The following is a 27,745-nucleotide window of genomic DNA, read 5'->3' as shown; positions in this document are numbered from 1 at the left end:
ACCCGTCGCCCACCTCCTCACCCAGCCGAGACCGGTGGCCGTCAGCTTTCGGTCTACTTATCCTCTCTCGGCTAGCTCTCTGCAGCCTGTCCTCACACTGCCCGACTGCCTAGGCCGGCTGCTGCGGGCCAAGGCAGGGTGTGTTGTGCAATGAAAGGGAGATTGTCAGAGCAAGTTCGTTTCAGACGGTCTTTTAATCGGCTTCGTGAAGCCAAAGAGAACTGCGTACAAGAATTCCTTAACCACTTCAAATACAACATCAATGGAATATGCATACGTCTTCCAGTAAAAAAGGACAATATAAATAAACATTTTCAAGAACCTCTCGGGGACGTCTGAGAGTCTACTGTAGGCGTTTTACAGCAAGTGAGACACCTTTGTGCAGGTGGGACAAGCGGGCAGCACGTGGGGCCGATGGGGGGCCACTATACCCCTGGGGCCGCGTCCTACCCTGCTACACTCAGAACGTTACAGAGTTGGAAAAAAAGCCACAGCTTGCTCAGCTTCCGATAAAGAGCGGATCAGAGTCCTTTCCATCTCAAAGAGAAGTGCATTGAGGCACCCAACTTCATGGGGCCACACGCCAAAAAGACAAAAGAAAAATGGCCACACAAGCCCCACCCCCCCAAGGTACACCCACAACCCCCAACCATTCTCAAAAAAAAAAAACAAAAAAACCAGTAAGTGTCATGGCTCATGATAAAAAGAAAAAGTAAAATCTGAAGTGCTTTCCAGAACGTTTTCAAAACCCTTAAAAACGGACAGCGCTTCCTCAAAAAGAAAACTCTAGAACTGGGCCCTCTCGGGGTCAGAAGCTGTCAGGCTGTGTTTGACAAGATCAGAACTGAAAAGACTACAAAAGTGGAAATACAAGGTGTGTTCACTACACATGAACGATTTCAGCGAAGCTCCCAAAATCTTTAAATATACGGCCATTGGAAGGACGATCTTGAGCAGGAAGGATTTTTACTCGTTGTGTGTAGCTGAGGACAAGAAGCAGGCACAGTGTAAAGGCACCGAAGAAGCAGCAACAGTCGCGCATTCCTCACCCCGAGGCCGGCCCCCGAGGGCACAGCCTGTGGCCTGAGAGCACCAACCCCCCTGGAGTGGAGGGCGCGGGCCAAGCCCATACATGCACGCGGCCTCACACTCCTTGTTCTTTCGGGTCGGTTTGCTTTTGCTTGTCTGCTCTGTGATGGGACAGACTGTTGGTTAAGGGCAAGCATAGTGCAGAAGTCTGAGTCTCAAGCCCGAGGCACACCGGGCTCCCACCGAGGGCCACGGTAGCGTGGCGCACGTGGAGTGTGACTTACCATAGCTGTCATAGCTGTCTCTGTAGGACCCGCCTGAGCTCCGGTCACCGTAGCCGCCACCCTGACTCCGGCTGCAGAAGGACAGGCATGGTTTGACCAGGCTGCACCCACAGGTGCTTACCTGCAGGTGTCAGTGCCCTCATCTCACCCCAGCACCCCAGACCCACCTGCTGTAGTAATCTCTAGAGCCTCCGTAGCCTCCACTCCGGGACTCAAACCGGCTCCCACCGTAGCCTCGGTCCCCTCCACCTACAAAGGACGACAAGAAGCCTGTGAGGCCCCGTTCTCGCTAGGCCCCGTCTGCCTTGTCTGTGAGCGTCCAGGCTGAGTGCCACTCACCTCTGGAGAAGCCACGGCCCCGGCCTCGGCCCCCGCGGAAGAAGCCCCGGCCTCCAGCAGAGCCACCCCGATACCCTCGGGAGCGGTTGTCGGAGGATTTCCCAGCCTGGTCCACTCGAATCTGCCGTCCATCTACAGACTGAAAGACAGAGATGACCAAGCTCAGTCTCCACGCTAAGTCACCCACTTCGTACCTGGGGGAGGGGAATGTCATGGGTTCTGTAGGTCCTTCACCTTTCCATTCATGGCCATCATGGCATCCTTGGCATCGTCAATGTTTTCGAAGGTGACAAACCCAAAGCCGCGTGACCTCTGGGTCTCCCTGTCTTTCACGACCACCACTGGTCAGGAGAAGAAGCGAGGTCAGTATCCAACAGTGCCACAGCCCCGCCCCGCCCCATTCCATTCCAGCCTCACCTTCAGAGATCTGCCCGTATTTGGAGAAGACCTGTTCCAGAGACTGCTCGTTGGTATCAAAACTCAGCCCGCCAACGAAAAGCTTGCCTTCGTCTGATGCCATGGTGCCTACCACAAATGCTCTTTCAGTCATCCAGAGCCACACTGTCCATCTGACCCCACTCTAGGGCTAGGATGCTGCCACAACACCCCGTGCCTGCCCCATTCAAATACCATTACCACTGGGTGAAACCACATGGGCAGGAGGGGCCTCCAGGGACACCTCTGGCTAAGGGAGGCCACTTGTCACCACTAGGCTGCCCAAGCAGCTGGACCCCAGCCCCTCCCCATGTTCCAGGGGGCGGGGCGGCCAAGTCCGACTTCAGCTAGAGGAGAGGTTGTCTGGATGGAAAGGTGCTTTGTTAACTGTAGAGGGCTGGCAGAGTCAGTTAGGAAGCCCAGGTGGGGAAATCCACAGTGGGCCAGGGCACGGCCTAACGAGGGTCTCACGGATCTGAGAAACGCTTGGGGAAGCTGACGTTTGGGTGAATCGGCTATGTAAAGGGTGCAAGGTGTGTTGACTTAAGACAAATCTCAGCAGCTTTGAGGAAACAGCCAGAGTGACTCTGAACACAAAACCAACAAATAGGACTTGGAAACACTGGGTTTTACAAACTGGGGGTGTGACATGTTAATGGGGAAGAAGACACTGCTAATGCATTCCTTTCCTTAGTGTCCCCGATAGAGAAAACGGACACCGCGGGATTCATCCCTCGGGCGCCCCCAGCTCTCCAGGCCCCAGGCCGCCGGGAAGCTGCGCGGGTCACGTGGGCCCGCTCCCGCCCGTGCGCATGCGCCCTGTACGCGCCCTGCGCCACTACATCCGGGCACTCGATGCTCCCGCCATTTCGCTGGGCGCAGCTTCGGGCCCGCGGCCGCCATTTTGCGGCAGCGCCCCGCTCTCTGGCTGCCCCTCGCCCGCAGGGGGTCGTCCCCCAAGTCGCTGCCACTTGGGCCAGTCTCCCGCTGCCCCTAACCGCCGGCGGGGCGGACTCCACCCCGGGCCCGCCCCGGTCGCCGACCCGCCCAGGGGCGTGCCTCCGCAGCCCCGCCTCGCCTGCAGGTCGCAAGCCGCCCGCCGCCTCAGGCTCCTCAGAGCCGGCGCCGCCAGGGCCCTCACCACTAAGCCGGGCAGGTCCCTGACGCAGGCGGGAAGACGGCGCAGCACAACGACCCGAGCCTCCTAACGCGCGAGTGAGGGGGGGGCGCCCCGCAGCCTGTTCTTATATACGCCGCCGCCGAGCCCCGCCCCGGGCCCGCCCTAGGGACCAATCCGAGGCTGCATGGACCAATCCGAGGCAGCGATCATGCCTCATATTCATGAGATGAGGGGCTGGGTCTATCTAGATCCCGCCTCTCGACGCGCGCTGGCGCCGGTCGCAGAGATTGGCGGGGGCGTTTCCGGCCCGCAGTCCGCAGTCTCTGCCCGCGCACGCGGGTGGGCGGGGCCGGGGCGGGGCTGACCCACTTCCGCGCGCCCGTCCCCGTCTCCCCCACCCCCACCCCCGCCTGCGGGAACAAAGAGGCCTCAGGCCACTGCTTCCAAGGGCCTGAGCCTTGTGGACTCTCTTCTAATGTCCCCGGATCCCAGACCTGTGCTCTTGCTCTCATCGCTGAGGGAGTACTCCTAGGACTCCAGTGCTGCATACATCACTTCATTCGATGACCCCAAACCCCATTGCCCTCCTCAATGTTTACCACCACGATTCTTGGCACCCTACCTTAATCCAACCCAGTTTATCTAAAACCCAAACCTCCCCATAAGGCAATTCTACACACCTGAAATTCATCATGCTTGCAGCCCACTAGAGGGGAAGGGTCCTCTCCAATGCTTCCCTTTCAAAGACATGGTAAGCCTGAACATGGAGGGTCCCCAAGACCTCAATTATCATAGGACTCTTACCCCCAAGCCCTCTGGGATTCCCTTTGTGGCCACCATCTGTCCTGGCTGCGGGTCTCCCTTCTAGGGTGGTGGTGGTGGTTAAGTGCAATCAAGTCAAATCGGTTTCTGAGAAGGGGCTGATGAGCTTGCAGTCCAGCGCATTAACCCGCAGCGCCACACCAGGAGCCCCCCCACTTCCTGGAGTGGGAGAAGTCAATTCGGAAACACTGTACAGGGTTGCTATGGGTCGGCACCGACTCGACTGCACTTAACAACGCCAACACCACCACCACCGGAGAAGGATACCATGTTGGATAAGGTGGAGGGTCAGAGAAAAAGAGGAAGACCCCCAACGAGATGGATTGGCCAAGTGGCCGCATCGATGGACTCAAGTGTGGCAACAGTAGTGAGGTTGGCCCAGGATCGGGCAGTGTTTCGTTCTGCTGTGCATAATAACACCTAACAATAACAACCTGTCTAGAGCAGAGACCCAAGCTATAGCTCTGTCCTAGGAGAACAGGCCCTTTGCAGTCGACGGGGGTTGGGGGGGTAAATCATGGAGCAGAAACACCCCCCCTTTGCTATTGACCTGGCTCCATTCTTATCCTTACAGCACGGGACAAGGGCAGGCACACGTCTCCAGAGACAAGATTGCCCGGACTCCTCATTGGTTCAGGGCCCTCTCCTCCAAGAGACAGCTGTGTGACTCATTGCTCTCCCCCCTGCACCATGCAACCCCATGCCACAGCCTCAACCCCCTTCCCCCTCCATGCACCTCCCAGTCAGCAGCAGTGGCTTGCGTCAGCCTCTCACGCAGGGTAGTTATTAAAAGGAACAGGGAGAAACATCAGCACTCAACTCCCCCTCCCGCGGCCTGGCTATATGGGGTGGGGGTTGGGAACCCACGCAACTGGAGCCCCAGGAAAGCAACTTGAGGCGGGCAGGAGCAACGTAGGTCCACCCTTACTGATCTTCAACCCTAGTAAACATGGGTCTCTCTGTCACCTTCCCCAGACCAGAACACCACCTCCCCCATCGCCCATTGTATTGGGTCTGCATCTCTGCCACTTCCTGGTTTTGTGACATGCTGAACTCATTCATTCATTCGTTCGTTCATTCATCTGCCAGTACATAGTTAGTTATACAATGATCACTACCAGACGGTCTTCTGGACCCACGACTGTGTGTATTTTGTGGGCACGCGATTCTTGTGTTTCCACTTTGATGTGCAACCGTAACTAATTGCAGGTACCTCTGTCTCAGGTGTGTGTGTACCTGGCAGGGTACCTGGTCTCCCTGGTTACCTGTGTCTGTGTACACCTGTGATTCGGTGTCTACCCATTACCTTCCTGTGTGTACCTTTCGGGGACTCTAAGGAAGTTAGACCACCCTCATCCCTCCGTAGCTACTGCACCGCATAGGTAGTGCTCTGTACCGCGAACACGAGGGGGCGCTGCGGCCTCAGCCTGTCACCCTGGCTGGGGCCTCGGAGTTAGGAGGGAGAACGTAGGAAAAGGGTCCCTCTAGCGATGGACACCATCGGCACGGGCGGCCACTGCTCTAATCTCCGTTCCCGTGCAACCCCAAGAGGCGTGGGAACCACGGCACCTGGATACAGGGAGTGGCCTCGCCCGTGGTGACCTCTACGGAAGCCTTTGCTTGAGAGTGGAGGCCGAGAGCTCTGAAAACTAGTCTTGCTGACCGCCCGGAATGCTACTCTTGCGTGAGGCCTGCTAGTCACAGTCCTGCGGGCTCCAAGGCCCATTCACAAGCCCGCCCCCTCTCCAGTTTCTCGCCCCCGAAGCCCGCAGGCGCCCGCTCTATTCCTCCACTCTCCCCTCCCCGCCCTGGCGTTGCCATGGAAACGGGGCGGGCCACACCTCCTGCACTGTCCTTCCCGCGAGCCGGGCTCGCAGGACGCCGGGCCTCCCTCGACCCCACTAATGACCGGGCGGGAGGCGTAATGAGCGTCTGGCCCTAGTCGGGCGCGCCGGGATGAAAGGCGCGTGGGGGGACCCCGGGGCCGCGTAATTAGCGCCCCTCCCGGCCGGGTGGGGCGAGGTAAACTTGGCGGCCGCCCGGCGGGGGCTCGAAGCAGAACCCAGAGCCGGTGTTGGGGGCTGCCGGGACGTGTCCGGTGTGGGGGGCGGGGAGGCGCTGCGCTCACTGCCAGGGGTACGTCGGAGCATACGTGTGCCCGTCCGTGGGTAGGGGTCTCATGGACACAGTGGGTCATGTGTCCGAGAGCCAGCACAGGGGTGTGGAAGCAAGTCTCAGAACCACACGGGCCTATCGTCTGTGTGCATGTGTAGAGAACACGTCCTTGTCCACATGGGAAGCGTGTACCTCTATGTTTGCTTGGTGCGAACACGGTGGAGCAGCCAGGACAGGGTTGCCTGTTCGTGACTCTGGTAAGGAGGGACCACATGAACCCTGCCTAGGATGTGACTCATGCCCCACGCTGGGCACGAGTGCTGTGTGTCAGCATCAGCTAGAACCTAAGAGAGTGGTGAAGACCAGCAAGCCGCCCGGCAATTGTTAGGTGCTGTCAACTCAGTTCCGACTCATAGCGACCCTGTCTGTATAAGGGTTCCGAGGAGCAACTGGCTGACCTGAACCGACCTTGCAGTCAGCGCATTAATCCGCTGCACCACACCAGGGCTCAGGAAGGGCTGAACGTGCCCCCCACCGGCATCTGATTCTCTACCAGGCCCCGTGTGAAGGCACAGGAGAGACCAGACATGGTTTGGTTTTCTGGGCGCTCTGTGGTGAAGAATAGGCAGGATGGGAGGGGGACCCAGGGCTAGGCCTGGGCTTTGGTGACTCAGGCCTGACTCAGGGCTCAGGAATGTAGAGGCTGTAGAAGGGGCCTTACCAGCTGAGGGGGGCCAAGTCTGGGTTCCAAAGGGATGCTGCTGGCATACAAGTCCTGTGGACACACCCACCTGTCCTGCAACACTGTGAACACACAATCACAAGGTTCTGACAACCTCTACCAAGTGTGTGCACAACCCACCCTGGAAGTGCTGGCCCTGAGAGGGATGCTCAGAATAGGAGCCTCCCCAGCCCCCAGGTATGTGCCTCCTGGGGTCACACGTGCTTACTCTTGCAGTCCTCATGAAGCCTCTAGGGACACAGATGGAGGCCCCTTCAACTGAGGAAAACAGGCCAGAGGTGTGGCAAAGGCCTGATGGGTGAGCACCAGAAACAGAGCAACTCACATTCCTGTATATGATGGCTGCATATTACATGTGTGCAGAATACCAGTGTCCATGTGCACCAAAGACACCAGCAGACACAACCCATCAAGTTGCTGAGACTGGGAAAGGGGGAGGGTCCAGAGCCCCGGGCCCATGCAGCCTCAGATGGGCACAGGGCACCCCTGTGATACCAAGGTCCTGTTCACTTGTCTGACATGGGGCCATATGCTTGTGCACAGAGTCACACACCTGGGGCTTCTGACAATCACCATGACAATGCCAAGGTGGAAAAGGAAGCAATTCCTGTAGCAAGCATGTGTCGCGACACCTATTTGTTGTACAGCAGGTATGCACACCAGCACAGGTGCACGCCCCCACATGCCAGCAGGGCACCCAATATTCCAACAGACATGTGTGTGCCCTTGGAGTGCTTGCCAAATGACCACACTATCCAGTCACAAACCAGGGTCCCTTGAGGTTCCCAATGTTGCAGTCACAGGTTCAAACATAGCCAAAAACCAGGACAAGGCAATGTTTCATTCTGGGTGTGGCACCAGACAACAATACCGACTCGACGGTCAGCCTTGAGCAGGAGGAGGCCAACTGGGCAGGTGGACAGCACCCAGGCCTCTCTGGACCTCAGTTGCCTTATCTGAGAAATGGATGCCATAGGGTCAGTTTTAGCAGCAACCAGACAGAACTCACACAAGGAGAGGCTAATTAATCTGAGTGTTTCTTCACGTTGCCAGTGACACAAGCTTTGTGTTAGATTTCCAGATTTAAGTGTTTAAATCTCACTTGTTGCAGATCTCCAGTAGTTATGACTTCTTTTGATGATGTAGTTACAGAGCCCATACACACAGCCCTGTACCCTCCCATGGCCTGGCTAGAAGTGGTACAGGGCTCCGTGTGCTTCCATGGAGGGTCTGCAGGCAGTGTTTGTGGCTAGGGTGTGGTGGTCAGGGGGTTCCCACCTCAAGGGTTGTGCTAGGGGAGGGGGCTGTCTTGGGGCTGTCTGTATGTGTCTGAGCCGAGGTTGCTGGGCATTTTGTCTATTTCGGGATCTTCTTCAGGAGGTCTGGGCCCAGAGTGACTGTCAGCTTTGATTTGATTTGAGAGCAGTACAGTTGGGTCCCCTTGTGTTGTGATGATTTCAGAGGACCTGGGTGTGTGTTGTTGTGTTAGCTTCATTTGAGGGTGGAGAAGGGTTTGAGCAGGGGCAGATTACCTAATAAGTGAGGTAAGCATAGGCTTACTTGTGTTTATTTACTAATTTGTAGTGAACAGTTTCACAGGCTTTTCACATCAAACCTATTTACAACTGTTCACTACAGATTAGTAAACTCAATTAGACCTTTGCTTACCTAGCTTATTGGGTAATCAGACAACAGGTTGATGTGCTGGAGGGGCCCCTAGGTGTGAGTTGGGGGTTGTTTTTGCCTGTAGGATCGGTCAGTTGTGTGTGCGGTGTGTTCCAGGCAGGTTTTATCAGCTGCCTTCAGCACCAGTCTACCTGCCTGCTGGCCTCCAGGGTGATCACCTCTTAGTGGGAGCTGGCCCTGCCCACATTCCAGAGGGGTTAGGGTGCCCTCCCTGACCTCTGACCTGGCCCAGCCCACCCCCTCCATCTTGGACACCCACTATGAGCAGCTGGCCCCAGGGAGGGTGAGGAGAGGAGACTGAAATTCGAGCAGAGTGAGGGAGGAGGCCTCAAGAGGGGGTGGAAGTGGAGGGTGGACGGGCTGAGGAGAGGAGATGGTCGGGGCCAGATGAAAATAGATGAGGCGGCTGGAGAGATGGAGATTGCAGCCAGAAATAGAGAAGGCTGAGGGGCTGACATTAGCAAAGAGAAACAGACAGACCCAGGAAAGAGAAGCCCAAGGGGCGGGGCAGATGGAGAGCCCGAGGTAAACAGAGGTGGCAGAGGGTTAGACAAAGAGATCCAGGGAGAAGAGAGCCATCTCAGCCTTCCCTCACAGGTGAGACTGGGTGGGTCCTCTGTCCCAGGTGACACCAGAGGCCGCCTGTTCTCTGATCTCTCAGGCTGGAGACATCCTGGGTTGGGCCCTTGGCCATGGGTGGCAGGCTTGCCTTCTAGTCTAACAACACCCATTCCCATGGTGCCCTGAGAGGAGGCGGGATTCTGCCCAGTCTGTGCCTGAGGCACCCCGCCTGGCCAGGGGGTGCAAGATCTAGTCCAGATGGGCAAGCTCCACAAATGGCTTCTCCCCAGGTGCCAGGGCGCCCCCCTGCTGCCCTGCCCAAGCCACCACCTGACCATGGCCCTGGATCCAGTGCCCATTTGACCAGTGCCCTGGGAGTTTAGTCTCAAGCAGAAGCCATGACCCCCAGTGACCTCCCGCCCGCCCACAGCTACTGCTCACCTGTGAGCTCACCACCGTCCACCCAGGCTCCCAGCGTGACTTCCTCAAGCCTAGGCAGCCACACCTGAGCACACAGCCCACCTCTGCCCAAATCTACCCTTCCCTCTCTTCCAGGCCAAGCGTTGGACCATGTTTTTTTTCCAACATGCACCCCCGCCCCCAGCAGACATCTCAGTTCACTCTGGCCTTTTGGGAGTGGAATTCTTGTCAAATCCACCCACCCCCCACTCCACGCAACCTCTCAGCTCTCATCTCCTGGTCAACCATTTCGAATTTTTTTCCCCTTCCTAAAATCTGCGTCCCTCCCAGCGGCATTATGGCTTCCTACCTTGCTGTGAAACCGAAGCCACCTTCAGGTAACGCCCTGGGTTTCCAGCCATCGAAACCACACTTCACCTACCTCTGCACCCACGGTCCACCTGTCTCCACCTTCGCTACCTCGGAGGGTCCACTTGCCCCCTGGACGTCCTGGATTCAGTGTGTTCTGGACTCTGCTCCCCACAACCTTCTCCTCCCAGGTTCCCCTGTCATCCCTCAAGTCACAGACTCGGGTGCTTATTTTCTTCCCAATTGTTCCCCAAATGCTTTCTAGCCTGCCAGCTACTGGCATACTCCAACGCCTGTGACAATCCCCTGTTTCCAGTGGAATCCCCCGGTCTGACTCCCCGCCAGCTTGGGGTCGGGCACACGAGGCAGCAGAAAAGGCCCGGGCATCGCGCAGGGAGGGAAGCACGTGAGCGTGCCCGTGCGGGAGTCCACGTGTGGGGGGCCAGCTACTCCCCCTCTTCAGTCCAAGTCCCGCCGCAACAACCAGACCCTGGGCTGTGTCTCCCGCCCCCAAATGTGCGGATCTGAAAGAAGAGGGGGGCCGCGAGCCTCCGCGCTCGGGTCTGCGCACTCGGCCCAGCAGACTGAAGTCCCGCCCCCAGGGGGCAACCCCACGCTACTATTGGTGCAGATAAGCGAGTTGCGCAGCCACCAATGAGGCTTCTCCGCTCGGGTGGGCGGTGTCTGGGCCTCCCGACGCGCGGTCGGGGGCCGAGGTGACGCCAGACCCGTTTCTCGGAGTGTTGCCCTGGGAACCGTGATTTTTTATTGCTGCGGGTTCCGGGGCCGCCCCCTCCCATTCATCTTTTTCCTCAATAGAGGGAGGGGGCGGTGTAGAGCTAGCCCCGCCCCCTGTAATCCTGGTAGTTTTCGGCCCTTGGCGCCTCAGTTTACCTCAGTTTGCCTCCCAACTCACGTGACCTCCTTTGGCCTCTCCGACCACAGCAACCCCTAGGCCAGGCAGAGGCCAGGCTGGTGCGTACCATACCCAGGGACACCTACCTGGGCAGGCGTGGACATGGAGGGCAGGCGCAGTGGGCAGAGGAACAAATGGCCCAGACAGTCCCCACCCCTGGGTGGTGTCAACTGTGCCCCTCCGAACCTCAACACAGCATCGGGTTTTCTCAGACCTCCCCCCAAAAGGGGTGCCCCCCTCAGCCAACCTCAAGGCAGGACTTGACCCCCTCAGACCCTTTGAGCCCACTAACCCCCTGGGTAGGTGGACTGCAGAATAGGGCTGTGTCCCACAGACACCTCTCCCCAGGATGGGTGGGAGGCAGTGTGAGAAGGGACATCAGAGGAAGTCCCCCCCCCTCGGGGGTTTAGAGTCCAGAAACTATGATTCAGCCTCAGCCAACATCCTTTCTGGGCCCCCACCCAGCCCTGGGCAGTCGTGGGGGAGGGGCAGGGGGGTCATGGTCACTGTGTTGGGGCCTGCAGCTGACTTCTCCCATCTGTGGTTCTGTCCTGTGACGGAACTCCTGGGGACATTGTTGCCCACTGACAGAGGGCTCTGACGTCTGGAGGGGTCATCTTGGCTCAGGTTCCATCTCCCTGCTGTAGGTACTAGGTAGGTACAGGATGGTTTGGGAGTGACAAGGTGACAGGAGAGGCAGAGGCTGCTTGGGGTCCCTCAGCTGAAGCAAATAGAAGAGCCTTGAGCAGGGGCGGGTGGGGAAACCATCATTTCATCATTTCACAAACACCTCTGCTCCTCTAGGTCTGGCCTCAATTTCCTCATCTATAAAATGGGAGTATAATTACCTCTCTCAAGTTGGGACTGTCATGGGAGGAAGCATGATTATGACTATTCCCCCATCTCTGTCCAGCTCCAAAGTAGTTAAGGCCCCAGGGAGCCCCAGACTGAGGACAGCAGGGCTCCTTGGCCCAGAGAAGGTCAAGGGTGGGGTGAAGCTCAGCTGGGTGGAGGTGGGAAGTGCCAAGTGAATAGGGAAGTTCCCAGGCAAAACCAGCAACTGTTTGGGAGGGGTGTTCCTGACAGTGGCTACACCTGGAGGTTTGATGCATGACCAGCTGGGGCCAGGTGAGTGGCCAGAGGGCTCCAGAGGTCACCCAGGCTGGGTCTCAAGGCCATGCCTTGACTGCTAGCCCACAGCTTTAGCTTGAACTGTTTCAGGACTGGGAGTTGTGGGGGAGTCACCCACCCATGCATGGCTCCCAAGACACCTGAATTCCCTACAGCAGGACAGACTGCAGGAGGAACAGGCATGAGGCAACTTGTACTACCTGTGGTCTTGGTTGTTAGGTGGCCAGGAGTTGGTACCAACTCATGCTATACACAATAGGACCAGCCGCAAGCTTTGCTACGCTGTGGTTGGGGGAACAATGGCTCCCCTCGCCGAGCCCCATGCTGTCCTCATTTTCACAGCCCATTTAACAGACCCAAGTACTGAGGCTTGGGGGGGGAGGCGGGGCAGTCAAGTGGGCAGGGCTCTGCCCCCACACCCTGTGGTCCTTCCGGTCCCAGTACCAGTGCCGGGAAGTGGCCAGCCCCTCCTCCCCACCCCCAGGCAGCTTCCTGCTCACCTCCCCTCACCACTAAGGAGGGGGCGTGGGAAGCACTCTGGACTGCACCCCAGGCTTCCACTGGGCGACTTTGGACTCACTTCCCATCACCTACTCCAGAGATGGGCAATGCCCCCCCATACTCCAGCTCCCATAACAGGCAAGACACTGCCACCACTCCAGAGCAATTAAGGCACCTCCAGGATTCAGGCCCCTAAATAGGCAAAATGCCCTCCCCACCCTGGCCCCTCAGAAAAGCTGGAGAACCTTCACTTGTTTCATTTTGTTTATTACTTGAAATCAAGGTATTTGTAGGTTTTTTTTAATCCTTTCTCAATTTCATTTTTTTCAAACTGGAAACTCTCACAAGCTGCCAAGACCCCCAACGGCCCAACCCCAAGGGTGGGTAATGCTTTCTTGGGGGGGTCCTGGTGAGGGCAGAGGGGGGGTGGGCAACTCCTGCCTGAGGTCTCTGCCCTCTGACCCGTGGAGGCACAAGACGTTTTATTAGAAAACAAAACATAAACACACGTTTAAATAGAAATCCAAGTCAGTTCTTGGAAAAACAAACCCGCCTTTTTTCTTTTTTGTGTGAAAAAACAAAACAAAAAAAACAAAAACTCAACCCCCCCAACCCCTCCCTGCCCACCCCCCCACAAAAAAAAAATGTACAGAGCTACATAACACATGATGTTCACATCTGAAACCATTAAGTTTAAACACATGATCCTAGGGGGGAGGTGATGAGGACCTGGGCTTTACCTACAGGGAGGGGAACAAGCAGGGGTGGGGGGACAGGCGCGCAGGACACAAACGAAGTGTGGTCAGGACGGAGGCGGACAGGTAGGGCGTGGGGCAGGGCCCAACATCTCCATTATCAGTAAAAACAAACAAAAAGTCAATTGGAAAAAAACTAAAAAAAAAAAAAAAAAAAAAGTCCACCCATTTTGAAATGGCCCCAGCCAGGGGTTTGTCCCAAAGCCCCGGGGGCCTGCAGACCCCCCAGATCCTGGGTAGAGTAGGGAGGGTCCAAATTAGACCAGCAGCGACCCCCCCACCAAGGGGGTTAATGCTACACAGTGTTGCCCCTGCCCAGGGATTCACAGCTAAGCACCCCCTTCAGGCTACACAGTCCTCCCATGCCTACCCTAGTTCCCAGTTCCTTAGGACAGGTCTAGGAAAAAGGGTGAGGGATGTCTCCCCAAGCCCCCAGCCATTTGCTCTCCTGGGTTTCCAAGAGATGCCCCCCAACTCACTTATTGGCTCAGTCAGAAATTGAATAGTCTATAAATACCCCAAGCTCAGGAAGGAGGTCAGAGAAAGGAGAGTGGGGGCCAAGGAGTTACCAGCACAGTGAGTGGGCCGTCAGAACCGGACACGGCGCAGGAGGACCCAGTGTCCCTCCCAAATCCCAAGGCAGGCCCTGGGCCTCTGCCCTCAAACAGCTTTACTTTGCTTTTTTCCTCAAACAGAAGGGACAAGAAAAACAGATGAGGTACAGATCACAGAGCAGAGGTGGGAAGGTCAGTACCCATGTGGCCCAGTGGCCTGCTGGGGTCCACGCAAGAATTTCTCCTTTTAAACCTGGGTGAGCCGGCTGGCCTGAAGCTTGCAGTGGAAGATTGGGGGGGTAGGGGGGGGAGGTGGGGTGGGACGGGGGTCTTCTGGCCCCTCCCCTCCCGTAAAGTGCATGAGGCATCGAGAATTTGTGACTTTAAACCTGAATGGCGTGGAGGCGGCGGAGGGGGAGGAGCGGAAGGGGCGGGGGCGCCTTCCTCTGTTCTTCCTCAGCCATCTGGAAGGATGCTACATATCTGGAGCTGGAGGGGAGGTGGGCGGGAAGGGACCCGGAGCCAGAGCCGGAGGGAGGAAGAGGAGGGGTACGTGTGAGGAGACCGGGGTCCACGGCCGTCTGGGAAACCATGGTGTGAATCATTCGAAAGGAAAAGGAGGTGGCCGTGAGCATGAGCGTGGACGGCGGGGAGGAGGGGCTCCTGTTATGCTGCCCTGGCCCTGGCCCTGGCCCTGGCCCTGGCCCTGGCCCTGCGTGGTGGCCACTGGCGGTTCCCAGGGTCCCTGGCCAACAGGGCACAAGGGGAGTGGGCGCCACTTCCTAAGCCACCACAAACTCAGACTTGATGTCGGGGTTCACTTCCGGCTTCCAGACGGAGTCCTCAAAGTCGAGGCCCAGGCCAGTGGCCTCAGTTGAGCTGCTTCCCCCGCTGCTGCTACTATCGCTGCGTCCAGCCTTGCGGCTGGGGGGCCAGTGGTAGGGGCCGCGGGCGTCACGCCGGGCCTTCCGGCGGAGCCGATTTTGCTGGAGCAACAGCTGCAGACGTTCCACCTTACAGCGTGTGGCCCGGTTCTCTGTCTGCCGTATCCGGTCACCTGTAACACGGTGTAACCATGAGTCACGAGGGCCTCCAAGGTCCAGAAGAAGAGTAAGACACACACACACACATACACACGGTCTGTGTCCCTGTGTACGTCACGGAGTCATTCCAGTCATCTGGACTCAGGAGACCCCATGTGAAACAACAGAATTGTCCAGAGGGTTTCCTAGGCTGTCACCTTTACGGGAGGACATCACCAGGTTTTTCTCCTGAGCAGTCTGTGGGTAGGTTTGAACTGCCAACTTTCCAGTTAGAAGCCAAATACTTGGCTCTTTTACGAAACGTACAACCTGACTCTAAAGAAGTATTCAGAATAGACCAATACATACATCAAACAAAATAGATTTGAGATTACCAGAGGTGCTGAAGAGATGGACTTGATTTAACTGCTACCATTTTGGTGAGCACCCAATTACTGACCTTGAATCGTGTACTAAAATGGCCAGTCTGATGTGGTGTTCGTTTTGCTAAACTAGAAGTACTGGCAAAGGTCCCCATGTCTTGAGCAAGCTCAGTGTGCCTTCCTGGCCCCTCTTCATATCCTTGTTCACTGACCCAACTCGGAGTGAACCCGGAGCTGCTCTCCCAGGGCCTGGCCCTAACAAGCTAGCTGCTCTGAGCTCTCAGGCAAGACCTTTTATGTAGTGGAGACCCCCACCTACTGTCTGCCAGGAAGCCCACTGAGGGGAAGTGGATAGTGTTCAACGGAGAATTTAGCACAAGGGAGACCAGGGCTGCCTGGTGTTTCCCAAGATCCCCACGAGTGGGGTTGGTGGCTCAGGCCCCTCCTCACCGTGCCCAGCCTGACTTGGCCATTCACAGAGTCCCTGAACACCATCTGGACAGTCCCTCAGGGGTGGGGGTGGCGAGAAGGAAGTGTGAAGGGACCCCCTTGGGAGGTGACAAGGACACTCTGTATCCTAGCACACATGCTCCCTTCTCTGTGGCCAGAATTAGGCAGGAGAAACGGCAGCTGGTGCCCCCCCCCGCCCCCCCAGCACGATCTCACAGGGGCCTTAACACAGTCGACTCACCCGGTGGACATGCACTTGGCGGCTTACACATGCGGATCTGGCTCTGACCCTGCAGGACGGAGACGGGGGCTGCAGCTGGCAGCTTCTCGCAGGAGGTAGACTTGGGGGCGAGGTCGGGGGCTGGCGCACTGGCGGGCGTGCACTGGGCATGGCAGCGCAGCTGGGTCAGTGAGGGAGGCATGCCCTGATAGTGCCTCGTAGCACTTAGAAGGTCATTGAGGATCTGCAAGATGGTGCCAATGTCGCGCCGGGGTCGTCCGCTGCTGTCCTGACAGTTGGGGTGCAGCGTGCCTGTAGTGGAGGGGGAGCAGGTAAACACACACCGTGTGATCACATCTGAAAACTAGGAGAGCAAACGCACCTCCAGCAGACAAGTGTCATGAGTATGTACGGCCGGCCACATGTGTGCAGATTCCTGGTGAGGTGGATTAGTACAGGGTCACATATGTGGGCTTGGCTGTGTGCCGTGGAGTCGGTTCCGACCCATAGTGACCCTGTACAGGGTTTCCGAGGCTGTAAATCTTTACGGGAGCAGAAAGCCTCATCTTTCTCCCGTGGAACAGCTGGTAGTTTCGAACTGCTGACCTTGTGGTTCACAGCCCAATTAGTAACCACTACGCTACCAAAGCTCCTATGTGGACTTGGCATCTAGAAACACCTGAGGTACCCAGTTGACTTCCTAGAGGTAGATTTGGTCACATGCGTGCAGAAAAATTGTGGGCACCTGGTGAAGGCATGTGTAAAACTTGAGTGACCATCTCAGAGCTGACCCACAAGGTCACACAGGGGCTAAGACACCTACCAGAGAAAGTCCCTGAGAAGACCCCCGGGGCATGGTTCACGAAGCTCTCGATGACAGCGCCAGGTTTGCGGGGCCGGGGGGTGGGGCTGACCCCAGGAGTGGACGTGGTGCTGGCATTGCTGCTGGCAGGGGGGGAACAGTCCATCTGCTGGTGGGAGAGAGGGTTGTGAGCTCCAAGTGCAAGGTTAGCATTATTAGTCCAGGCTCTGGGGATGGCCCATGAATCCAGGGTCCTGGGATGGATGGCCTATGCCCTCCCTTAGGATCTGGGACCAATTTGTGGCTTTGAGCACATTTCTCTCCCAGAATCTCTGGAGTTTCTTCAAGGTTCCAAGGATAGCCCCCACCCAGACTTACTTTGGGACAGGTGGTGGAGGCCGAGTGGGATCGGAAGGAACCAGCTGTGACCGGTGAGGGAGAGGCAGGGGCAGGGCTGCTGGGCACTGGAGGGACACGAGTAGCACTGGACACAGGCCGGCAAGGTGAGGACACGGGAGTGGTTGTGTTGGGGTCTCCGCGGGCGGCAGCAGCTGCAGCGGCAGCTGCGGCCAACACGTGCCGATGTTGCAGAGGGGCGTGCTGAGCTGCGAGTTGCAGCTGGACGAACATCATGTGGTCTCCGACGCGCAGTGCCAGGGTCAGCGGTGAGCGGCCAGACAGGAAGTCACTGACCTGCAGAGGGAGCGAGTCCTGTCAGCCCCAGAGCTCGGGCTGCAGCGTCCCCGGCCCGGCCCGGCCCGGCCCCCCCACGCTGTGTGACCTGGGGCCTCTCGCTGCCCCTCTCTGGGCTCTGGGGTCCCTGTCGCTGCCACAGACGCTTAAATAAAAGGAATCGATATTTCCGGAAGCCGCCTCCGCCAGCCGGGCCGGGCCCGGGTGCCGCATGGGGCTGTGGAGGAGGGGGGAGGAGGAGGAGGGACAGAGGCGGATCAGATGGGGGCTTGGCCCACTCTGGCCAGCTTGGTTCTTAAAGGGAACGCCAAGGCCAGAGGGGGCAGTGCCTGCCCTCAAATAACCCACACCTCACACCGCTGCCCCACCCTCTCTGGACCCAAAGTCTTGGTGCCCCTGAACATTGGGGGGGAGGGGGGCCTCCCTTAGCCCCCTCCCAGCTAAGCCACCCAGCCAGTGAGTGGGTGGAATTCTTGTACAAATTCTTCCGTCCTAACCTTTGCTTTCTCAAGATAAATATTTATCTGTCCTGGGCGGGACGGTCGCTGAGGGGCGGTGTTATTCCTGAGGAGTGGGGGTAGGCCCTGACACTGTTCCCTGGGGCCAGAACCCAGCTCCAAAGAAAATGAAGCCTCAGATCTGCTGCGGGCCCACGGTCGGTGGGTGGGTGGGTGGGTAGTAGTTTCGGGGGCCCTCTCCACTGGGGCCGAGCCAGTGCCTTGTTCTCCCCAGGGGCCAGGATGGGGGTGTGGAGGTTTCTGAGAAGTGACTTAGGATGGGATGACTCAGAACAGACCGCCTCCCGACTCTCCACCCAGCTCCTTCTCTGCAAGGGGGCTGTGGGGAGGAGGAGGAGGCAAGCAGGGTGCGGCCCCCAGCCCTCCCTAGCCCAGAGACACCTCTGGAAGGATGGGCCCAGGGGTGGCTTCCCCGGAGCAGCTGGGGTCCTCCACCCTACAACTTCCTGTCTGGGGAGGGCCTGCGGGCATTGGGCATGACTCTGCCAGGCAGGAAGGCAACCCTACGGAGCCCAGTCACTCCGCCCAGCCCTCCCCCCGCCCCACGCAGGCACCCTGGGGCAGATGTGAACCCAGACTGTTGGTCTTCAACCGCAGCCTTTCCTTCTAGTACTCAAAGACCTGTCTACACTCGTCCCAGGAAGTCACGTGCACCCACTGCCTGGGACCCCCAATTCCCTCAAACCTGGGGGCAGACCACCTGGCTCCCAAAGGCCCCCTCCTCCCTCCATGGTGGCTGCCTCGGGCAGGATCCTACATGCTGGGGAGGGGCGAGTGGCCAGGCATGGAGGCAAGTAAGAACCCTCCTCCCAGGGAGAAGCGGCCAAGCAGGTTTCCCGAGGGAGGGCCTGGCTGGGGAGGCCCAGGAACCTCCCCGCCCCCTCGCCTGCTCCCCCACCCTGGCAGAGGACTAGATGGCAGAAGCCTGTGTCAGCAGCTGCCTGCCCGTGAGGACACCACCTCCCAAAAATGAGGGAAGGAGGAAGGAGGATAAAAAGTGGAAGCAAAGCTAGGAATCCGAGTGGGGGCCAGCATAACGACCCCCCGCCCTACCTCCTCCAGGTTACTAAATAATTTCCTAACATCCTGTCTGTGCCCAGTCGCCCAGGCCCAGACACCCACACTCCCACCCCCTCCCCCTGGCGCTGAGAACAAAGGGCAGAGGGGGAGGGGGAAGGGTTGCTCCCCACCCTCCACAATGGGGTCACAGCAGGCAGGCAGGCGGAAGGAGATGTCAGGCTGGCTGATCCACACCCCACCCCCAGGCAAAAAAAATCAAAAAAGAAGAAACTCAAGAGGCACTTTGGGGAAGCCACAGTGGGTGCGGCGGGGGCGTGTGGGGCTGGGGACCATTCAGTGTGAATGCGTGGGCCAAGGTCACTCAGAAGGCGGGCAGCTTGTGAAAGCACTGCCCCTTCCCCCACTACAGTGGCCACCGTGGGAGAGTAAGCTCTCAAGATCAGGTGGTGATGCTGTGGGGTGGAGGAGGAGGAAGTAGGGTGACCAGGCCAAGCTGGCACAAAGGCGGAGCGTCCTCTCCCCTCCCCCACAGATCTGCCAAGGGCACCAATAGCCCCCAAGTGTTCCCAGTGCCTTGTGTGCCCCCATGGGGGTTCCCCGCCCCCCATGACGGAGGATCTTACCTGGGTCTCAGTCAAGCTCTCTAGGGCCTGTACCACCGACTGCTCTGGCCGAGACGCCTGGGACTGGAGAGGGAGGGGACACATGACTCAGAGTGGGTCTTGACAACAGGTCTGATGGCTGGGGTGGGCGCCCCAAACCCTGTGTGACCGGGGCTGTAAGTGCACTAGGGAGGGGGTGCCCCCTGGCTGCTCAGCTCTGGGTGGTCATTTACCATGAGGCCGGCCTCCACCGTGGGCACCAGCGTCAGCTTGCTGCCATCCCCCACGCCGAACTCCTGAAGCTTCCCCGAACTGAGCCGGCTGGGGGGTGGGAGGGGGGAGGAAGGAAGGAAGAGGGTGAGACTCAGGAGACGACACCAGGACGCGGAAGCCGCAGGGGAGGGCTGGGCTTGTGTGTGTGGAGGGGGGGGGGGGGGGGAGAGTCGCTCCCACCTCCACCCCTTCCTGATTGCCAGGTCAGAACCAGAAGCCGCTTCTCAAGGATATCTCCTCCGGCCCTGGAGGCCCCCGACTCTGGTGGGGTCCCTCTCACCCCAACAACTCTGGGCATAGGAACCGTTTGGAACCCCAACAAGGCACACTGTCATTATCTTTCCCCTCCCCCCGCAAGGCCAGCTCGGGCCTATAATTCCGCAAACTCAAACTCAAGGCCATCTTTGTGGGTGATTCGGGGCCTCAGCCGAGGAGGGGCCTTTAAAGACTGCGCCAGGCCGGATTCCCCTCCTCCCTCTCAGGCGCAGGCTGCCACCACCGCAGCTCAGACAAAGGAGACCCTCCCCCTCTCGCCCCTCCCCCACGGGGGCCCCTCCGCTGGGGATGGACACTGCCGGTCCCAGGAGGCCCGCGGGCGGAGGGGGGGAGGGCTCCCCGGGCTGGAGGCGATTTAAATACCAAGTGGGAGGGGGAGCTCAGGGGAAGCGCTCTGTGGCGAGAACAAAGGGGGGCAGAGACACGGAGTGGGGGGAGACAGACAAACGCAGAGGGGGCAGCTGAGCAGATGCGGAAGACAGTGGGGACACAGGCAAAGGAGGGGGCGGATGCGTCGGCCCCCACCCCCGCAGTCAGGACCTCTGCGTGGCCCTGGGATTCCTGCTGTCTCCCCAAGGGGAGGACCTGAACCCAGCTGGGGAGGCCCCCTGGAAGCAGCCTTTGTGCAGCGACCCCAGGTGGGGGAGGGGGCTCCGGCAGGCGAGGCCGAGCAGAGGGCGCCCGAGAGCGCGCAGCGCGCCCCCGCCCCCCCGTCTGGCCGCCCCCTTCCTTCCCTGCGCGGCGCGCTCTTTGTTCCCGCCCGGGGGCCCGGGCCCGAAGGGGCGGCAGGGCGGGGGCGGCGCGAGGTACCTACGTGTCTTTGTGGAGCAGCGCCAGGCGCTCCTTGGGCACTTTGAGGCGCTGGGACAGTCGCTTGCGGAGCCCGTCTACCGTCTCGTCGGGTGGCACAGACAGTTCATAGCGGGTGCCCGTCGTGCTATGGATGGCCAAGCTTATGGGCGCTGCCTCGGTCGCTGGACCCAGCTCGCAGGCGCCGCCGGGAGCCCCGCGCCGGCAGCTCCGTGCGCCGCCGGGCTGCGGCTCCATCCCGGCCAGCGCTGGGGGGCTGTGCCGCCGCCGCCGCCGCCGCCGCGGCGAGGTAGCAGTGTTCGTAGGTCCGCGGGGCACCACTAATCCTCTGGGGGATAGGCGAGGGTCTCGCTCTCTTGGCGTTTGCAGGCCGGGGTTCCCTCCGAGAAGGTCCCAACAGGGTCAAGCCAATTCAAACCCCAAAATCCGAGTGTTCTTCAGCGGCGCGTCGTCTCCTCCGGGCACCTTCTGAGGGCGGGGGAAGCAAGACTGGTCTGGTGCGGGGGTGGTCCCAATGGAGGACCAGAAGGCGGAGGCCCCGTGTCCCGACTAGCCGTGAAGGGTGCCGTCTATGAACTGGCCGCGGCGGTCCGCGTCCCCTCCCTTAGCAACAGCCGCTGCCGCCGCCGCTCGGAAGATCTGGGGGTGAAAGTAACAAGAAAAAAAAGTTATAATGTATCAACGCTCCGAGGGGCGGGACAGCCGCCCCCTCCCATTCACTACTTACTCCGCCGGCAGCGCGCTGACCAATCGCCGCCCTGACGGCCGCGTGCCATGGCCAATCAGCGCCGCCCGGGCGCTCCCCCACGTGGCAGTTGGGCCCGCCCTTAACCCGCCCCCCGGCGCCCGGGAGACCAAGGGGAGAGCGGCGGGGGCGGGGCTGGCGCCTCTGAGGGACACCCCCACGACCCCCATTCCTTGGGCCATTCATAAGGGCCAGCGCCCGCAACAAAGAACTGGTCAGGCCCTGAGGCTGGTACCCCTGACTGGACCCGTGCCCCTCCTCTGGGAAGGCCAGGGAGAGAAGAAGGGAGCGTGGGTCATTGTTCGCATGCCCCTGGGGGGAGGGGGAAAGAGGAAGTCCCGGGGCCTCCCCGGTGCGTCGGTCCGGGAAGCAGCCACGAGCGGAAGCGAGAGCGGACCCCGCGCCTCGTGGCGCTAGGTTCCTAGCAGCCTATCCGGGCCTCTGAGCAGTATGAAGGGCGGGGAAGGGCGGAAGGACCGACCTAGACCGATCCCCCACCCTGGGTCAATGCTACCTCGAGTTCCCCCTGCCCCAGTCCCTCCGGCTAAGCCCGCTTCCTAGACTCACACGCCTGAACCTTGATGTGACGCGGCGTCCCGGCTGTGCCCGCCCGTCCGCACAGCTCCGGGTTGCAGTGAGTCAGCAGCGCCGGCGCTCCCTCTGCCGGTGCCGCCCGGGAGCGCGGCCCGGAGCCTCGGGGACGGGACACCGCGGCTGGGGGTGGGGGCGGAGGTGGAGCCCTACGAGGGTCTGAGTCCGAGCCTGTGGTGTCGTAGCCAGGGAAACTGAGGCCACCAGCTCAAGGTCACTCGCAGGGCGGGGAAGGGTGAGAGCTGAGGTCGACTTGGAGCCCTACCCCCCCCTCACTGGAGGGGGCGTCGCAGACTGGAGATGCCCTTAACCCTGCCTGACCTCCGAACAATGAGTGGGGGTTCCTTTCAGAATCTCCAGGTTGGATCCCCTCAATCTAGGTCCACAGGATCCTGCCCCCCACTCACCGGGCGCAACTGCTTGTTGGTGTTCACAGTCCCGAATGTCCCCACGTCCGGGGAAGAGGGAGCAGTGGCTGGGTTGGTCTCGGGCCCAAAAGGCGGCCCCCAGCCTTTATCCGCGCCGCCTCCCCAGGGTGGAGTTTGGGCGGGCAGGGGGCGGGGGACACAGTGACGCAAGCTGGCCCCAGCCCCTGCTCACAGGCCAGTGCCCAGGAGCGCAGTCGATTGGGGTCAGTCACCACCCAAACCACGTCCAGTATGGGGGGGGGGGAACACGCCTAGAGCGACCCTGAACCCCCTACTCAAGTCGGGTTCTCTGGTGGCCAGTCAATCCCCTCCCTGCCCTTCCTCGCCCCAGTGCCTGGTGCTTCCGCGTCAGGGGTGGGGCGGAAAAAGGGGGCCAGAAGGGCAGGCCAGAGTCACCTGTGAGGAGTTTGCGTGCCCCGGCCCGCATCCCTTAACGGTGACCTCAGAGGACATGTAGCCAAGCCATTCTTCTTGCCTGAGCTGAGCCTGGCCTGTTCTCACACCTGGCTGAGCAGTGTGACCTTGAAGTCTGACCCTGTTTCTCCTGGTGGCAGGAGAAAGAAATGAAGATCCTTTAGGCTCAGAGAAGTGCTCTATGGGCCACCTAAGCCACAGGATTCCTGGTGTGGTGCTGTAAGATCAGCACTAGACTTCAAGCCACAAGGTCAGAAGATCAAATCAGCTGTTCCTCAGATCGCTTATGAACTCAATGGCACCTCACAACCATGACCTAATCCATGGGGAATCTGAGGTCACACGGAACAAGGCATGTCTGGGGTCTCTGCCTCTTTCTCACTCCAGCTTGCTGGGGTGGGAGATGGTGAATGGAGAAATCCAAGCTTTTCGCACCCCGATCCCCTTTATCTGGGCTGGCCACCTCTGCTCCCACCCTGCCTCTCGGTGCCCCTCCCAGGGTTGCAGGCTCCTTGGTCTTCCTGCTTCCACCCAACATACCCTGTAGTTTCTGGCCCCCTCCCAGCCTGAGCCAGGAACACTCAAGACACACCAGACACACCCAGCCCCAGGGGTCAGAGCTGGGTCCCAAGGAGGCAAGGAGAGAAACCCAGAAAGCACCTTGGTAGCGGTCACAGGGGCTGGGATTTGAGGGCTGAAGCTTTGGAGGTCAAGAGTGGTAGCTGCAAGGGCAGTTTGGGGCTAGGTTGGGTTTGTGGGACCGCAGAGGGAATTCAAGCGGTGGCGTGGCACCCAAGGCCATCTTACTGTCTGAGAGGTTAGGAAGGAACTGCAGGACTCTGTGACCATGGGCAGCCTCACCCTTCCTCTGGTGGGCAGCGGAGTGGGATAGAAACCTGGGGCTCTAGGTTGGGCCCTGCAGGGACGTTGGCAGTGCTTTGGTATGGGGCTGTAAAGACGAAGCTCAAATTCAATAAATGTGCTTATCCACAAGTGTTGCAGGCTGGAGTCCGTGTGGTTTATAGTACTGGGCCGGCACGGGCTGTTCCCCCACCCCTTCCCTGGTGGCAGAAGCCTGCTCAGGGACCCCTGGCTGTGTGCCCCAGCAAGCTGCTCTGTGTGACTGGTGCAGGTCTCCTGTGGCTGGGCCCAAGGTGTCTTTGGTCTTATTTATAGCACCCCAGAGGCCAAGCCAGGAACTCAGGGAGCTGGGCTCTGGAGAGAGGGGGCGGGGCTCTGGCAGCAGAGGATGTGCTCCTGTAATCCCCCGGCTCCTGGGACAGTCACTCAGTCATGAGCGTGGTGGACATCTGTGTGTCTTCCTGCTACTGTCCTAGCTGCTGCTGACACACAGGACGCTGAGCTGGAGCATTCAGTCCCCCAGAACCCCCTGAGGGCCTTGAGGCCACAACTGACCAGCCAAGTCGGGAAGGGTGGGGCCCACACCCAGGGCACAGGCTGCTGGCCAGGCTGGGCCACCCACGGTGGGTGTGCCCAGGGTGGGGTCTCCATGGGAGCTGATGGGCCCTGTCTCTTCCCAGGAGGGCAGGGCCTCTGGGGAGCCAAAAGGTCCCACCCTGGAAGCTGAGCCTGGCCCGGGCCCCAGGCATAGATGCCGCAGCCTGGGAGTGGTGGCCTCGCCCGCCTCCGCCTGCTAGCCCAGCCAGGCCTGGCTGGCGACCTTCGCTCGACCCACGCCTGGGGTTAGGGCCAGTACCCCTACAGTGAGTCCAGCCCCCCAGCGGTGGGCTGTAACCCACCCCAGGCAGGTACCACACAGCAGTACAGTGGGGTTCCCAGTCTTTAATTGGAATAGGGGTGGGCATAGTAGAGGGTGTGCTGGGGGCAGGGGAAAGACCACCCCAGATCAAGATGCAGAGCTCCGTGCCTCTAAGGGATCCTGCAGGCACTGCTCTGGCCCCTGGAGTCAGCCTCCTGCTGAGATCACCCCCGTCGGGCCTCAGTCTCCCCACATGAGCCAAGGGGCATACACTGCTATTCAAGGGCCTTCACTAAGGCCTCACTGGCCTCGATGCGGATCTGGATCTCTGCCCGCTGGGCCTCGTCTGTCGCCCCGGACAACTCTGACTGCGCCTTCTCCAGGTTGGCCTTGGCTGCCTGCAGAGGTGGGGGTGAGTGAAGTGGGGAAGAGTGGGTAGAAGGGACACTCTGCCACTGGCATGCTCCCCACCTCAACACTCACCCCCAGGTCCAACATGTCCAGTGTCACAGCCTCCTCAGCCAGTAACTGCACAGAAGAGTCAGCATTCACTGTGATGGAACCACTGCTCACTAGGGACACACACAAGACGGTGTGAGACCCAGGTCGGTCTCCCAGACAGCACAGCCCTCAAGATGCCAATACTGGAAACACTGCATTTGAAATCCTCCAATGGCCACTGCTCAGGGTGGCTCCCACAGGGCTGGGGTCAGGGTTAGGAAAAAGGCAGACACCCAGAGAGAGGGCAGAGAATAGAAAAGGTAGGGACGGAGAGGGGGGAACACCAGGGGCTTTGGGCTACAAGCTGAGGGAAGGAACCAGGATGGCTGGGTTCAAATCCTCCCCAACTCCTGAAGCAATTGATACTGAAGAACAGGTTTACATATACACCCCCCACAGACACACAAACACCAATACATGCTTCCATTCAATTGCAGGGGCCTCCCCTTACCACCTAGACTTGTCTTCCCTTACGACCCAACTGGCAGTAAAAGGGACCACACACAACCCTCTTCATCTTCTGCAATATCCCTGCAACCCTGTAGCCCAATTTGTGTTCTCACCCCCTCACGGGGCCTGGGGGGCCAGACCCCTGCCTCACCAAAGTACTTGGTGGTAGTGTTGTCCTCAGCGTGAATGACGACCAGTCCTGGTCGCAGAACCTGCAGCGTGGGCACATGGGATGCGAGGATGCCGAAGGATCCTGTCTGTGTGGGCACATCCACCTGGCGGACGTGGGCACCATTGAAATACACCTGGGAGAACACAGAAGGGCAAGGGGAGCAGGTCACTGCAGGTCAGCCCTTGCCCACTAGGATTCAGCCCAGCCCGTTCAGCTGTAACATGAATCAGGGACCGAAAGGGGACAATTTCTCTGTGCCTCAGTTTGTTCATCCGCCGAATAAGAATGGAAGAGGCAATATAGTCCATCCACAGGAAACCGCCTACTATGGAACAAGCAGAGACAGTTGGCCACACCAACCCCAAAGGGTCATACAGTGAGCGTGATCTTGACCTGGGTGGGGGTTAGGAGTCCTGGACTCCAAAGCGAAGGAAGGACCACGGGTGCAGATATTAGGACAGTGGCTGTTCTGCTCTCGTTTCTGGACCACAAGAGAGGGACATGCAGCCAGGGTCCAGAAGGTGGCTGAGATCCAGCGAACAGTGACCGAGGGTGCAAAGCTTGAGTCCATATGCGGAACAGGAAAGCAGGATCTCAGACCAGATAACGCGGGTCCAGGAGTCCTTTAGAGGGCTTGGGGGTCCAACAAACAAGGAATTGAGAGACTCGGACTCTACACCACCACGGGGTGCGGGGTCCGAGTCCAGACACCCAAGAATTAGGGAGGCGCTCTGGTTCTGGATCACACCGGTGGATGCAGAAAAGAGCCGGGGGTTCAGCGACCCAAGATTGTGAGTGGGGGGCTCGGATTCAGGATGGCTAAGAAGATCTGGGGACCGGATGGGGGTCGTGTCCAGCCAACGAATCGTTACGAGCCTGACTCTGGGCCGTCCAGAGGTGAGGGACTGCTGACCAGGGCCCAAGCGCGGCTGGCATCCGAACCTGCGTGGGCGAGGCGAAGGTGAAGGACATCTGCCCAGGTGCCGCGGCAGGGGCCGAGGCAGCAGCGGCCTCCGCGTAGGCGCGGGTCAGACGCACGAGGTGACTCAGACTGGGGCGACGGAGCAGCGCGGCGGGCAGCATGGCAGCGGTAGGCGCGGAAAGCCGGCAGCGGCGAGTGGCGGACTCGGGCCTGGAGGGCGACGAGGACGGCGCGCAGGGTCGTTTGGGAGAATCAGTCCGCGCCAGAGCGCAGGCGCAAACTACGACTCCCATCGGTGCCCGCGCGACGTCCTTGCCGCTGCGCGTACAGCATGCTGGGGATTGTAGTTTCCCTTCTAAGAAACCCCGCCCCCACCTCCACCCCAAAAAAATTTACTCAGAAGGGGTATCAGAGGCGGCCTGAAGGCTCTTAGGGAACCACGGAAAAGCCTGCTGGAGGCGGGGGTGCCTGAGCTTTAATTTAGTTCATGACGTTTGGAGTGCTCAGGGGATGTAAGAAAAGAAACTCAATTCATGTTGAGTCCATTCCGACTCACAGTGACCCTGTATAAGGTTTCCAAGGATCGGCTGGTGTGTTTGACCCACCAACCTAGTGTTTAGCAGTCCAGTGCTTATATTATAGCGTCACACCAGACCTTCATAAGAAACTTAATTCTTGTGAAATCCAGATTTCTGGGGTCCACAGAGTTGGGACCATTCTCCTTACATGTCTTCTTGAACCTTGAGCCTTGAGAAAACTGGGTTTCCTTAAAGTCACCTGTATGGAGTCCTGGTGTGGCGCTGTGGGCTAATGCGTCCAACTGCAAAGTTGTCTGAACTGCAAAGTCACTGGTTCAAGCTCACCAGCTGCTCCTTGGAAACCCTACACAGGGTAGATATGGGTCGGGATCGACTTGACGGCACTTAACAACAACAACAACAAAGTCACCTGTAAGTCAAGCAATAGCCAAGGGAA

At 59.2% G+C, this 27,745-nt stretch overlaps 3 protein-coding genes across 3 annotated transcripts; all 3 read right to left on the bottom strand.

Moving 5' to 3' along the window:
- Positions 1–687: 687 nt before the first annotated feature.
- On the bottom strand, positions 688–3,298 carry CIRBP (cold inducible RNA binding protein). The gene is made up of 7 exons (XM_006876718.1): positions 3,229–3,298; positions 2,070–2,177; positions 1,887–1,993; positions 1,653–1,791; positions 1,481–1,562; positions 1,314–1,384; positions 688–983 (listed from the first exon to the last, which is right to left on the bottom strand). The coding sequence occupies exons 2-7, from the start codon at positions 2,170–2,172 to the stop codon at positions 967–969; spliced, it is 519 nt and encodes a 172-aa protein (XP_006876780.1). The 5' UTR covers positions 2,173–2,177; positions 3,229–3,298; the 3' UTR covers positions 688–966.
- Positions 3,299–14,540: 11,242 nt separating this feature from the next.
- MIDN (midnolin) lies at positions 14,541–21,064 on the bottom strand. The gene is made up of 7 exons (XM_006876717.1): positions 20,832–21,064; positions 19,702–19,789; positions 19,490–19,552; positions 17,014–17,328; positions 16,657–16,804; positions 15,870–16,145; positions 14,541–14,815 (listed from the first exon to the last, which is right to left on the bottom strand). Exons 1-7 carry the CDS (start codon positions 21,062–21,064, stop codon positions 14,541–14,543), a joined length of 1,398 nt encoding a protein of 465 aa, XP_006876779.1.
- Positions 21,065–25,000: 3,936 nt separating this feature from the next.
- Positions 25,001–26,931, bottom strand: ATP5D (ATP synthase, H+ transporting, mitochondrial F1 complex, delta subunit). The gene is made up of 4 exons (XM_006876716.1): positions 26,791–26,931; positions 25,828–25,981; positions 25,209–25,297; positions 25,001–25,123 (listed from the first exon to the last, which is right to left on the bottom strand). Exons 1-4 carry the CDS (start codon positions 26,929–26,931, stop codon positions 25,001–25,003), a joined length of 507 nt encoding a protein of 168 aa, XP_006876778.1.
- Positions 26,932–27,745: the final 814 nt, after the last annotated feature.

The sequence above is a fragment of the Chrysochloris asiatica genome, unplaced genomic scaffold, assembly GCF_000296735.1.
Source record: "Chrysochloris asiatica unplaced genomic scaffold, ChrAsi1.0 scaffold00409, whole genome shotgun sequence".
NCBI classification, from domain to species: Eukaryota; Metazoa; Chordata; class Mammalia; order Afrosoricida; family Chrysochloridae; genus Chrysochloris; species Chrysochloris asiatica.
The sequence above is the reverse complement of the archived record's forward strand: the minus strand, read 5'-3'. Positions and strand labels throughout refer to the sequence as shown.

What these genes read in the sequence shown, in the direction of transcription:
- MIDN (XM_006876717.1), bottom strand. Translation starts at nt 21,064, where the DNA reads ATGGAGCCGCAGCCCGGCGGCGCACGGAGCTGCCGGCGCGGGGCTCCC. An exon ending in CGGTGGAGGCCGGCCTCATG is followed by an intron (nt 19,553 to 19,701) that starts GTAAATGACCAC and finishes CTCCCTCTCCAG; the next exon opens with TCCCAGGCGTCTCGGCCAGA. An exon ending in CTTCTCAGGGACTTTCTCTG is followed by an intron (nt 16,146 to 16,656) that starts GTAGGTGTCTTA and finishes CCTCCACTACAG; the next exon opens with GCACGCTGCACCCCAACTGT.
- CIRBP (XM_006876718.1), bottom strand. Translation starts at nt 2,172, where the DNA reads ATGGCATCAGACGAAGGCAAGCTTTTCGTTGGCGGGCTGAGTTTTGAT. An exon ending in ATACGGGCAGATCTCTGAAG is followed by an intron (nt 1,994 to 2,069) that starts GTGAGGCTGGAA and finishes TCTCCTGACCAG; the next exon opens with TGGTGGTCGTGAAAGACAGG. An exon ending in GGGCCGTGGCTTCTCCAGAG is followed by an intron (nt 1,563 to 1,652) that starts GTGAGTGGCACT and finishes CGTCCTTTGTAG; the next exon opens with GTGGAGGGGACCGAGGCTAC.
- ATP5D (XM_006876716.1), bottom strand. Translation starts at nt 26,931, where the DNA reads ATGCTGCCCGCCGCGCTGCTCCGTCGCCCCAGTCTGAGTCACCTCGTG. An exon ending in CCTTCGCCTCGCCCACGCAG is followed by an intron (nt 25,982 to 26,790) that starts GTTCGGATGCCA and finishes GTGTTCTCCCAG; the next exon opens with GTGTATTTCAATGGTGCCCA. An exon ending in CACTACCACCAAGTACTTTG is followed by an intron (nt 25,298 to 25,827) that starts GTGAGGCAGGGG and finishes GTGTGTCCCTAG; the next exon opens with TGAGCAGTGGTTCCATCACA.